The sequence below is a fragment of the Pleurodeles waltl genome, chromosome 3_1 (assembly GCF_031143425.1).
Source record: "Pleurodeles waltl isolate 20211129_DDA chromosome 3_1, aPleWal1.hap1.20221129, whole genome shotgun sequence".
Classification (NCBI taxonomy): domain Eukaryota; kingdom Metazoa; phylum Chordata; class Amphibia; order Caudata; family Salamandridae; genus Pleurodeles; species Pleurodeles waltl.
The window spans coordinates 181960477-181974269 of NC_090440.1; the positions used below are offsets into that span (position 1 = coordinate 181960477).

Sequence of the window (13793 nt, forward strand, 5' to 3'; positions counted from 1 at the left end):
ATGAAACTATACAGCGCACGATAACATGTTAATGTGTGGAAATCGGCATCACCTTGTGCATTGTTTTGTTTTGATCGTATTACAAAAAATTCGCTTCATTTCTGCTTTCCTAATTCTTATATTTTCTGAAATAATTGTACAGTTCTTTTACTGACATTAAAATTTAGTTGGATGCTAGAAAAACATATCCTCAAGCAATTCCTTTCACATCCCCAGTGCCTCCTCCACCCCCCTGCCCCCAGATTGTCACATAAATCCTCTCACTTTACAGTCAAATATAGAAGTAAACACAATCTCCCTTGAAGACAAAAAGCCTAGCATTTGACCTCTGTATTTGTTCAACAAATGTGACAAGCTAAAAACAAAAGTTAAAGGCTTGTTTATTGTTCATTTGCTTCTAAGCTCCAGCATGAATATTTTGGTGGTGCTTCAGCACCCTCCACTGCCCTGCTTCCAATGCCTATGGCATGGACATGAAATTGAGGAAGATGATTGTTTAGGTTAGCTATTAGTAAAGAGCACTGACCAGAATAAAAAAGCTCCTAGACAGAACATTGTTCCTCATATGCATGCAAAGTATGGCAGAGATCAGAAGAATCAGTCAAGCTGAAAGATAGGAGACAGGAAACAATATCACAGAAATACAGCACTTTACTGCTGTGATCTAGCATACAGGAGACAACTGAAAAGGTGCCTCACGAAAAAAAGAGTTCCCAGTATGCGAGCACTTGTGGAAGAAATAGAAAGCAAGCAAAAGTGAGCTATACAAAATAATCCAATGATAAGCAATGGGTGGAATGCATTCCTAGGGAAGCTTTCAGCATGTCCCCAAAATGTCTCTGCAACCAGACTGATATGATGTCTGATAGACTTCAATCTAATGACATCCCATTTGGTGTAGATTTGTTTATTATTTACTCCAGTGGCACAATATTTAGTAAATGATGTTGAGGACCCTATATTTCTGTTGGACAATGTCTTGGCCATGATATTCAGATACCAGGGTATGCAGATTAGAGGGGATGCTATCACACATTCAGATCAAGGTTGTAGAACAGGAGTGAAAAGAAAGGAGAGCTGGAGCAGCAGCCCGTGCATGGCAGAGATTATGCAACTTCTGTGACCAGTGGAAAACAACATAAGGGGCAACACTTCTAACCACTGTACCTTCTAGTGAACACAATGACACTGTTTCTAAGATTCAGTCAATGTCCCCAGCTTTTCACCATTCCTAGTCCTCTTCTCTAGTCCAAATCACACTCTCATTTCACTTCTGTGGAGCATCTCAGCCCGAGAGATTCTCACAGCTCATGCTGACATGTCATTCTCACCCATCCTTGAGCACCTCATACTCTCAAATCTGACGTATTAGGTTTCTTCACACTTCACTCCAGAGCATTTCATCACCAGTGTTTCATTTTACCCATGTCCCATAGCTGGATTTGTTGTCCATTTTATCCACGTTTAAGTGGCCAGCTCCGAAGATTGAGCATTTTACAGTTTTACTAGATTTGCAAGCAATTCTCCATTCCAGTGTGTGTCACAGCTCACTGTTTCTAATCTAGATATCTCATCATCACACAGTACATAGAGTATTTCCTCTCCACGGAAACGCACTCTTCTTTTCCAATTAATTTTAGAAGCCATTAGGAGTCTCTAGTCCATATTCTAGAGCAGAAATCTAGCTAACTACCTTAATTTCACATTCTAGACTACAATGTCACTATTCTCTAATCCAAGACAGCTCACCACTCATTCGCCCACTCACTTTGTCATTCCCAAAACACATATTTTTTCATCGATGGAAATTATGCCACCATGTCATCCTCTGCATTCTTTATTTTCCAGAGCAATTCACACTACCACATTATCTATTGTCATGATCTAGTGTACTACTTGCTTGGCTCCACAGACCTTTGTCTTGCAGATGTATCCGTCTACAATTAAGGATTTATCCATAAAAGAAAGTCCCTAGGCCTGTACCTGGATAGCCCATGCTTCACAGAGTAAGAGCAGTATTGTGTTTAATGTTGGATTTTCCCTGTAGTCGTGTTTCCAACATAGGGGTGGGATTGCAGCCTTTCAAGCAATCCTTGTGGGATGGTTTTACAGCTGTGTCAGTGAGTCTTGTTACAGTGGGGCTCCTGCTCATCTGGCCCTCTGTCTGTCAGCTGTGCCTGTAAATCTGCCTCCTTGGGACTTTGGTGGAACATATGTTATATGGGATTTTACCATATTTTCCTAGGTGTTAATGGAGCATTTGTGTGAGTGGATATGTGGGTATATGTGTTTGGGTGCATTGCTGAGATTGTTTAAGTTGATTTTGATGTCAGGCTGCAGGATTAGTGATCTGTGTAACTCTAAACTTGTCTACCTGCAATCTTGGTTCCCCAGACTTCTCCTCTCATGGCTTCTTGGGTTTTCTAAAATCAGAGCAATGTATGTATCTAATATATGTGCAGGAGGGTTAGAGCCATGCCAGATTTTCTGGATGTCCACCTACTATACACTTACATCCAACGAATCTCAATAGAGCTCATTTATAGTGTTAATTATTATCCAGACCATCTGGCATGAATATTGTCTCCTTGGACCTATTCTGGACCATCCTGCACAGCAGTATTGAATCATCGTATACCACATGGTGAAACAGTGCATACTCCATCCCTCCACCCCACAAACAAAAGCATCTCACTGTCACAACATCTCATTTTATGAAGAGTCTTAGTAGAAACCCCAAAAGTGATTACTTTGCTTATATCTTCTTTGGAACAGCAGAGTGTCTCGGCCTCATCATAATGTGTCCCACTTTCCTTTGTTAGTGAATATCCCTTTTGTGCTTCTTGCAATCTAGATTTGCATCATGTCTAGTTTCAATTTCATCAATGTTATTGTGGAGACAGGCTGGTCTGCTCCAGTCTCATGTTAGAGATCTTTGATGCTCTGCATTACATATAGGTCATCATTTCAAGGTGAATGTATTGATTTATTGAGATAATCTACCTTTGAAGATAAGCAAATCAATTTGGCTTGGAACACATAGGGGGTCATTCCAATGTTGGCGGGCGGCGGAGGCCGCCCGCCAGAATTCCCCCCTCCGAAATACCGCGCCGCGGTCAAAAGACCGCGGCAGGTATTACAAGTTTTCCCCTGGGCTGGCGGGCGGTTGCTGAAAAACCGCCCGCCAGCCCAGGGGAAAACGACCTTCCCACGAGGATGCCGGCTCGTAATCGAGCCGGCGGAGTGGGAAGGTGCGACGGGTGCAGTGGCACCCGTCGCGTATTTCAGTGTCTGCAAGGCAGACACTGAAATACTTTGCGGGGCCCTCTTACGGGGGCCCCTGCCGTGCCCATGCCATTGGCATGGGCACGGCAGGGGCCCCCAGGGGCCCCGCGACCCCCCCCTACCGCCATCCTGTTCATGGCGGCTTTCCCGCCATGAACAGGATGGCGGTAGGGGGGGTCGGAATCCTCATGGCTGCAGAGCGCGCTCCGCAGCCATGGAGGATTCACACGAGCAGCGGAAAGTCGGCGGGAGGCCGCTGACTTTCCGCTTCTGACCGCGGCTGAACCGCCGCGGTCAGAATGCTCGTTGGAGCACCGCCAGCCTGTTGGCGGTGCTCCCGTGGTCGGTGGCCCTGGCGGCCACCAGCCGCCAGGGTCAGAATGACCCTCATATTTCCGAAAAAGAACATGAAAATGAAATTCTCTTTGTTTGCCCCTGCTGACTTCACTGATTGTATTATACAATAGTATGAGTAGTTCTTACAACCCCTACGTGAAGTGCTTATTACTTGATTTAAAGTCTGGTACAGGTACTCGATATGCCATGTGCTGTTTAGAGAGCACATCTGTGTGGGCATGTACATATATTATTTCTGAACTTAAGTTGTGTACAGGAAATTGATCCTGGGGGGGCAAGTGACAAGTAAGCATTATTCCCCCAGGAATTCCGGGTGGATGGTGCTGTCCAAGGACTGCATGGGAGTCTATTGGTCCAGATGGTAGAGGGGGCAGGGCTAGAGGGTTAAAAGACAGGAGGCTTAGGATGGAACTTCTCTTTTGGGTAAGTACCAGCATTTCAGGTACCCTAGGGGGTGAGGTGGAGTTAATTAAGAATCACACTAGTTAGGTTTGAGGTATTAAGGATGTGTAGTGGGCTTGACAGGGTGACACAGATGTATAGGGGTGTTGATTCTTGTAAATGTTTCACTGATGAGCAGGTGCTAAATTATAGGACAGGTGGTGTGATAGATTGTAAGGCTGCCTTTTTCACACATAGCAGTGGTTTCTTAGGTTGTGCTATTTCGCCTCATTGCCAATCAGGCCTCCGCTTCACGTTTGCTTGCAGAGAACGGGCTGAAAAGGGCTAGGTTCCTCTAAACGGATGAGAAAGGGCCTCAGGGACTTGGAGTCACCAACGGAGGCCTTCAGGTTGTGTTTTTAATCAGAAGGTATATTTGTTGATATAATGCTTTTGGAAGTGCAGGCTGACATCAGGATGCCACACTATCAAGGAGATGCCTCTAACATCTCTAGAAGTGATGTGTACTGTCCTGTCTCTCCTAGAACTTCTCATCCCCTCCATTAGCATGCTATACTCAATACAGCTCTCGTCATCATGATAAAATAGCTTGCCTTCCATTCTTCCATCCCTGAAGATTGTATACATTCCCATTGGCATGGCGAAGGTGGCATTGGCCTCAACTCTTGTTGGCTACTCAAGTAAAGCAATATTCAGAGTTTGCTGAACTATACAGGCCTCTGGGTGTTGATGCTACTACACCATTGATAGCTACACCTATGTACACTTCTTCAACTTCCTAGAGTCTCAAATCCCAATGACATTGCTGATGTGGCTACTGCTCCTCTGAGAGTATGTTCCATGACGCCTTCCCTTGCACTAAATTCCCAGCTTTTTGTCCCAGTACCTGTCTTGAAGCTCTCCCCTCTGCTTCTTTTCTTCAAATCGCGACTGTTCCAGCCATCCCTTCTCCTTCTCCAGCTGGACAATAGAGCCCTCTAACTGCTGTAGGACAGAAACAAGATTGTTAGAGGACCAGTAACTGGTTAAGGGAAGCCATTCCGGGTCACCCAAGACTGAATTCCTTATCATCATTTAAATGTGAATCCTGAGATGGTTCAAAGAATAGCAAGATGAATGACCAACATGCGACTGAGCCCTCCTGACAATCAGTAGAGGCCATCCTTTAAGGAACAGGTCAAAACTGAATGATAATGAAACTGAGCTCTCCGTCACCCTTTAGAAGTAAAGTATTTAAAAGAGAGCCAAAGATTGAATAGTATTTATATTTAGTTTCCGTGTTACTCACTGGAGTTGATCTCGCTAGAGAGGGGCCAAACACTGAATAAAAGTTGACTGAGCTTCCCTGGAGATAAAAGAAGCCACAGACTGAATAAAACTTTATTTTTGCATAGTGCTGAATTGCACAGTTTTTCTATTTCTAAGAATTGTATATAAAGCAATGCTATTATTACACAATTTAATAGTACTCAATTTCTCAATGTCAGAGAACGAAATGCTGATTTAGTACAGATGACCCACAGGTTGTCAGTTGGAGGAGTTGGAAGAATTGTATACAAGATTGTTTTAGAGGACACAGCAGACAGAAGGGTAAGTGGAGAGTTGAATAAAAAATGGACCCTTATTTAAAAAAATCACTTTTAGGGATCAAAGATATCTAGGATTAGGCCATTATTCCTCACTACTGAGATGGGGCCCTGTGAGAAGGTAGCCTCTTTCTAGCCTTGTTACCCCCACTTTTGGCCTGTTTGTGAGTGTATGTCAGGGTGTTTGTCACTGTTTTCACTGTCTCACTGGGATCCTGATAGCCAGGCCTCAGTGCTCATATTGAAAACACTATGTTTTCAGTATGTTTGTTATGTGTCACTGGGATCCTGCTGGTCAGGACCCCAGTGCTCATAAGTTTGTGGCCTATATGTATGTGTCACTGGGACCCTGTCACACAGGGCCCCAGTGCTCATAGGTGTGCATGTATATGTTCCCTGTGTGGTGCCTAACTGTCTCACTGAGGCTCTGCTAACCAGAACCTCAGTGGTTATGCTCTCTCATTACTTTCAAATTGTCACTAACAGGCTAGTGACCAATTTTACCAATTTACATTGGCTTACTGGAACACCCTTATAATTCCCTAGTATATGGTACTGAGGTACCCAGGGTATTGGGGTTCCAGGAGATCCCTATGGGCTGCAGCATTTCTTTTGCCACCCATAGGGAGCTCTGACAATTCTTACACAGGCCTGCCACTGCAGCCTGAGTGAAATAACGTCCACGTTATTTCACAGCCATTTTACACTGCACTTAAGTAACTTATAAGTCACCTATATGTCTAACCTTTACCTGGTAAAGGTTGGGTGCAAAGTTACTTAGTGGGAGGGCACCCTGGCACTAGCCAAGGTGCCCCCACATTGTTCAGAGCCAATTCCCTGAACTATGTGAGTGCGGGGACACCATTACACGCGTGCACTACATATAGGTCACTACCTATATGTAGCTTCACAATGGTAACTCCGAATATGGCCATGTAACATGTCTATGATCATGGAATTGCCCCCTCTATGCCATCCTGGCATAGTTGGCACAATCCCATGATCCCAGTGGTCTGTAGCACAGACCCTGGTACTGCCAAACTGCCCTTCCTGGGGTTTCACTGCAGCTGCTGCTGCTGCCAACCCCTCAGACAGGCAGCTGCCCTCCTGGGGTCCAGCCAGGCCTGGCCCAGGATGGCAGAACAAAGAACTTCCTCTGAGAGAGGGTGTGACACCCTCTCCCTTTGGAAAATGGTGTGAAGGCAGGGGAGGAGTAGCCTCCCCCAGCCTCTGGAAATGCTTTGTTGGGCACAGATGTGCCCAATTCTGCATAAGCCAGTCTACACCGGTTCAGGGACCCCTTAGCCCCTGCTCTGGCGCAAAACTGGACAAAGGAAAGGGGAGTGACCACTCCCCTGACCTGCACCTCCCCTGGGAGGTGTCCAGAGCTCCTCCAGTGTGCTCCAGACCTCTGCCATCTTGGAAACAGAGGTGCTGCTGGCACACTGGACTGCTCTGAGTGGCCAGTGCCACCAGGTGACGTCAGAGACTCCTTGTGATAGGCTCCTTCAGGTGTTAGTAGCCTTTCCTCTCTCCTAGGTAGCCAAACCCTCTTTTCTGGCTATTTAGGGTCTCTGTCTCTGGGGAAACTGTAGATAACGAATGCATGAGCTCAGCCGAGTTCCTCTGCATCTCCCTCTTCACCTTCTGATAAGGAATCGACCGCTGACCGCGCTGGAAGCCTGCAAACCTGCAACATAGTAGCAAAGACGACTACTGCAACTCTGTAACGCTGATCCTGCCGCCTTCTCGACTGTTTTCCTGCTTGTGCATGCTGTGGGGGTAGTCTGCCTCCTCTCTGCACCAGAAGCTCCGAAGAAATCTCCCGTGGGTCGACGGAATCTTCCCCCTGCAACCGCAGGCACCAAAAAGCTGCATTACCGGTCCCTTGGGTCTCCTCTCAGCACGACGAGCGAGGTCCCTCGAATCCAGCGACACCGTCCAAGTGACTCCCACAGTCCAGTGACTCTTCAGCCCGAGTTTGGTGGAGGTAAGTCCTTGCCTCACCACGCGGGGCTGCATTGCTGGGAACCGCGACTTTGCAAGCTTCTCCGGCCCCTGTGCACTTCCGGCGGAAATCCTGTGTGCACAGCCAAGCCTGGGTCCACGGCACTCTAACCTGCATTGCACGACTTTCTAAGTTGGTCTCCGGCGACGTGGGACTCCTTTGTGCATCTTCGGCGAGCACCGTTTCACGCATCCTCGTAGTGCCTGTTTCTGGCACTTCTCCGGGTGCTACCTGCTTCAGTGAGGGCTCTTTGTCTTGCTCGACGTCCCCTCTCTCTGCAGGTCCAATTTGCGACCTTCTGGTCCCTCCTGGGCCCCAGCAGCGTCCAAAAACGCCAAACGCACGATTTGCGTGTAGCAAGGCTTGTTGGCATCCATCCGGCGGGAAAACACTTCTGCACGACTCTCCAAGGCGTGGGGGATCCATCCTCCAAAGGGGAAGTCTCTAGCCCTTGTCGTTCATGCAGTATTCACAGTTCTTCAGCCTAGAAAGAGCTTCTTTGCACCAACCGCTGGCATTTCTTGGGCATCTGCCCATCTCCGAGCTGCTTGTGACTTTTGGACTTGGTCCCCTTGTTCCACAGGTACCTTCAGACAGGAATCCATCGTTGTTGCATTGCTGATTTGTGTTTTCCTTGCATTCTCCCTCTAACACGACTATTTTGTCCTTAGGGGAACTTTGGTGCACTTTGCACTCACTTTTCAGGGTCTTGGGGAGGCTTATTTTTCTAACTCTCACTATTTTCTAATAGTCCCAGCGACCCTCTACAAGGTCACATAGGTTTGGGGTCCATTCGTGGTTCGCATTCCACTTCTGGAGTATATGGTTTGTGTTGCCCCTATCCCTATGTTTCCCCATTGCATCCTATTGTAACTATACATTGTTTGCACTGTTTTCTAAGACTATACTGCATATTTTTGTTATTGTGTATATATATCTTGTGTATATTTCCTATCCTCTCACTGAGGGTACACTCTAAGATACTTTGGCATATTGTCATAAAAATAAAGTACCTTTATTTTTAGTATAACTGTGTATTGTGTTTTCTTATGATATTGTGCATATGACACTAGGTGGTACTGTAGTAGCTTCACACGTCTCCTAGTTCAGCCTAAGCTGCTCTGCTAAGCTACCATTATCTATCAGCCTAAGCTGCTAGACACCCTATACACTAATAAGGGATAACTGGGCCTGGTGCAAGGTGCAAGTACCCCTTGGTACTCACTACAAGCCAGTCCAGCCTCCTACATTGGTTGTGCAGCGGTGGGATAAGTGCTTGAGACTACTTACCACTCTTGTCATTGTACTTTTCATAAGAGAAAAATATACAAAACAAGGTCAGTGTATATACACATAGCCAAAAAAGTTTTGCATTTCCTCTTTTCACTCTTTTCTAAGTGCTGAAAAGTACTTCTAAACTTTCAAAAAGTTCTTAAAAGTTTAAAAAGTTTTTTCTGTCTTTCCAAAAAGTTCTGAAAACTTTTTTCTCTTTTTCTATCACTTTAACTCTCTCTAAAAAATGTCTGGCACAGGAAAAAATGTTGAACTGTCCAAACTTGCATATGATCACCTTAGCTGGAAAGGAGCAAGGAGTCTCTGCATAGAGAGAGGTTTGAGTGTAGGGAAGAATCCTTCCTTAGAACTGTTAATTAATATGCTTAGAGTACAGGATAAGGCCATAAGTGCCCAATCTGTAGAAAAAGTAGCTAATGGTTCTCAATCTGATCCAGGGACTCCCCCAGGAAAAGGTTCAGGAAAGAAACTTCTCAGCCTGCCCATTACTAGACAGTCTAGCATAGTTGGTACAGAGGTTGAATCACACCATACTGATGGTGTGCTCTCACATTATGCTGGTAGCCAAGCTGTTAGGGTGCCCTCTGTAAGGGACAGGTCTCCTTCTGTTCATTCCCATCATACCTCTGTATCTAGAAATGTCCCTCCCACCCACCCTGATGACAGATTGTTAGAAAGGGAGCTCAATAGATTGAGAGTGGAACAAACCAGACTGAAGCTCAAGAAGCAACAGCTGGATTTGGATAGACAGTCTTTAGAAATAGAGAGGGAAAGACAGAAGTTGGGTTTAGATACCCATGGTGGCAGCAGCAGTATTCCCCATAGTCATCCTGCAAAAGAGCATGATTCCAGGAATCTGCACAAGATAGTTCCCCCTTATAAGGAGGGGGATGACATTAACAAGTGGTTTGCTGCACTTGAGAGGGCCTGTGCTGTACAGGATGTCCCTCAAAAGCAGTGGGCTGCTATCCTATGGCTATCATTTAGTGGAAAAGGTAGGGATAGGCTCCTTACAGTGAAAGAAAATGATGCCAATAATTTCCAAGTTCTTAAGAATGCACTCCTGGATGGTTATGGCTTAACCACTGAACAGTACAGGATAAAGTTCAGAGAGACCAAAAAGGAGTCTTCACAAGACTGGGTTGATTTCATTGACCAGGCAGTGAAGGCCTTGGAGGGGTGGTTACATGGCAGTAAAGTTACTGATTATGAAAGCCTGTATAACACAATCCTGAGAGAGCATATACTTAATAATTGTGTGTCTGATTTGTTGCACCAGTACCTGGTAGACTCTGATCTGACCTCTCCCCAAGAATTGGGAAAGAAGGCAGACAAATAGGTCAGAACAAGGGTGAACAGAAAAGTTCATACAGGGGGTGACAAAGATGGCAATAAGAAGAAAGATGGTGAAAAATCTCAAGATAAGCATGGGGATAAGGGTAAAACCAAAGATCCCACTTCAAATCTTAAACACTCTTCAGAGAGTGGGGATAAAACAAATTCTTCCTCTTCTTCACAACCTGCACACATTAAAAAGCCTTGGTGCTTTGTGTGTAAAAATAGAGGCCATAGGCCAGGGGATAAGTCCTGTCCAGGTAAACCCCCTGAGCCTACCACCACTAATACATCAAGCTCTAGTGCCCCTAGCAGTAGTGGTACTAGTGGTGGGACTGCTGGCAACAGTCAAGCAAAGGGTGTAGTTGGGTTCACTTATGGGTCCATAGTGGAAACTGATGTCATCAGTCCCAAGACAGTTTCTGTCACACCTAGTGGCATTGGCCTTGCCACACTGGCTGCTTGTCCCCTTACAATGGATAAGTACAGGCAGACAGTTTCAATAAATGGTGTTGAGGCCTTGGCCTACAGGGACACAGGTGCCAGTTTCACTTTGGTGACTGAAAACCTAGTGCCTCCTGAACAACACATCATTGGACAACAGTATAAGATTATTGATGTCCATAACTCCACTAAGTTTCTTCCCTTAGCTATAATTCAGTTTAGTTGGGGTGGAGTTACTGGCCCTAAGCAGGTGGTGGTATCACCTAGCTTACCTGTAGACTGTCTCTTAGGTAATGACCTAGAGGCCTCAGGTTGGGCTGATGTAGAGTTTTATGCCCATGCAGCCATGCTGGGCATCCCTGAGGAATTGTTCCCTCTCATTTCTACTGAAATGAAAAAGCAAAGGAGAGAAGGCCTGAAAACTCAGGAACCCTCTCCATCAACAGGTAAAAAGGGTATCACAGTATCCCCTAACCACCCTACCATTCAGGATACCATTCCTGTGGTGGGAGAAACCTCTCCTGGGTTGGCACCTGTTCCAAGGGAATCATCAGTTGGCAAAACTGTACTCCCTGAGGTGGAAGTACCTCTCTGTGGGATAACTAACATTGGTGAGAAAAAGAGCACCATTTTAGTTAACATGGAGCATCCCTCCAACCCTCCCAGAGAAACTTTAGTGCAGAAACTCTGCACTGCCTCACAACACTTAGGACAGCATCCCTGCCCTAGTGTGGAGCTGATAGGACAGCATCCCTGCCCTGCTCAAACTCAAGAGAAACAGCATCCCTGTTCTCTCTTCCAGCCAAATGGACAAAGTTTTTGCCCAGCTATGGCTTTACTGAGACAGCATCCCTGTCTGGCATTTCCATCATTACAAATAGGTTCAGTGGATAATTCCCACTGCTCTAAACTAAAACTTACTGATAGAAACTCTGAAAATACATATTCACATTGTTGGTTAGCTAAAAAACTTCAAACAGGGTGGTTTACATCCCCACAGGGAAGTAACCATATAGTGGATGATAAAGGGAGTAACCAGTCTATTGCAGAGCTACTCTCTACTTATCACCACTTAGACAATAAAGTCTCAACTGGCCAAGGTTAGCCTTATTGTCCTTCGTTTGGGGGGGGGTTGTGTGAGAAGGTAGCCTCTTTCTAGCCTTGTTACCCCCACTTTTGGCCTGTTTGTGAGTGTATGTCAGGGTGTTTGTCACTGTTTTCACTGTCTCACTGGGATCCTGATAGCCAGGCCTCAGTGCTCATAGTGAAAACACTATGTTTTCAGTATGTTTGTTATGTGTCACTGGGATCCTGCTGGTCAGGACCCCAGTGCTCATAAGTTTGTGGCCTATATGTATGTGTCACTGGGACCCTGTCACACAGGGCCCCAGTGCTCATAGGTGTGCATGTATATGTTCCCTGTGTGGTGCCTAACTGTCTCACTGAGGCTCTGCTAACCAGAACCTCAGTGGTTATGCTCTCTCATTACTTTCAAATTGTCACTAACAGGCTAGTGACCAATTTTACCAATTTACATTGGCTTACTGGAACACCCTTATAATTCCCTAGTATATGGTACTGAGGTACCCAGGGTATTGGGGTTCCAGGAGATCCCTATGGGCTGCAGCATTTCTTTTGCCACCCATAGGGAGCTCTGACAATTCTTACACAGGCCTGCCACTGCAGCCTGAGTGAAATAACGTCCACGTTATTTCACAGCCATTTTACACTGCACTTAAGTAACTTATAAGTCACCTATATGTCTAACCTTTACCTGGTAAAGGTTGGGTGCAAAGTTACTTAGTGGGAGGGCACCCTGGCACTAGCCAAGGTGCCCCCACATTGTTCAGAGCCAATTCCCTGAACTATGTGAGTGCGGGGACACCATTACACGCGTGCACTACATATAGGTCACTACCTATATGTAGCTTCACAATGGTAACTCCGAATATGGCCATGTAACATGTCTATGATCATGGAATTGCCCCCTCTATGCCATCCTGGCATAGTTGGCACAATCCCATGATCCCAGTGGTCTGTAGCACAGACCCTGGTACTGCCAAACTGCCCTTCCTGGGGTTTCGCTGCTGCTGCTGCCAACCCCTCAGACAGGCAGCTGCCCTCCTGGGGTCCAGCCAGGCCTGGCCCAGGATGGCAGAACAAAGAACTTCCTCTGAGAGAGGGTGTGACACCCTCTCCCTTTGGAAAATGGTGTGAAGGCAGGGGAGGAGTAGCCTCCCCCAGCCTCTGGAAATGCTTTGTTGGGCACAGATGTGCCCAATTCTGCATAAGCCAGTCTACACCGGTTCAGGGACCCCTTAGCCCCTGCTCTGGCACGAAACTGGACAAAGGAAAGGGGAGTGACCACTCCCCTGACCTGCACCTCCCCTGGGAGGTGTCCAGAGCTCCTCCAGTGTGCTCCAGACCTCTGCCATCTTGGAAACAGAGGTGCTGCTGGCACACTGGACTGCTCTGAGTGGCCAGTGCCACCAGGTGACGTCAGAGACTCCTTGTGATAGGCTCCTTCAGGTGTTAGTAGCCTTTCCTCTCTCCTAGGTAGCCAAACCCTCTTTTCTGGCTATTTAGGGTCTCTGTCTCTGGGGAAACTGTAGATAACGAATGCATGAGCTCAGCCGAGTTCCTCTGCATCTCCCTCTTCACCTTCTGATAAGGAATCGACCGCTGACCGCGCTGGAAGCCTGCAAACCTGCAACATAGTAGCAAAGACGACTACTGCAACTCTGTAACGCTGATCCTGCCGCCTTCTCGACTGTTTTCCTGCTTGTGCATGCTGTGGGGGTAGTCTGCCTCCTCTCTGCACCAGAAGCTCCGAAGAAATCTCCCGTGGGTCGACGGAATCTTCCCCCTGCAACCGCAGGCACCAAAAAGCTGCATTACCGGTCCCTTGGGTCTCCTCTCAGCACGACGAGCGAGGTCCCTCGAATCCAGCGACACCGTCCAAGTGACTCCCACAGTCCAGTGACTCTTCAGCCCGAGTTTGGTGGAGGTAAGTCCTTGCCTCACCTCGCGGGGCTGCATTGCTGGGAACCGCGACTTTGCAAGCTTCTCCGGCCCCTGTGCAC

The 13793-nt window shown here is 46.7% G+C and overlaps 1 protein-coding gene across 2 annotated transcripts in view; it reads right to left on the bottom strand.

Annotated features, from left to right (window-relative positions):
• The window catches only part of LOC138283907 (myosin-2 heavy chain-like), a 212936-nt gene that overhangs the window by 149237 nt on the left and 49906 nt on the right, over positions 1 to 13793 (bottom strand). For both annotated transcript variants that reach the window (XM_069222124.1, XM_069222123.1), the window contains exon 5: positions 4931 to 5028. In XM_069222124.1, coding sequence (XP_069078225.1) covers positions 4931 to 5028 — 98 coding nt within the window. The remainder of the gene's footprint in view (positions 1 to 4930; positions 5029 to 13793) is intronic.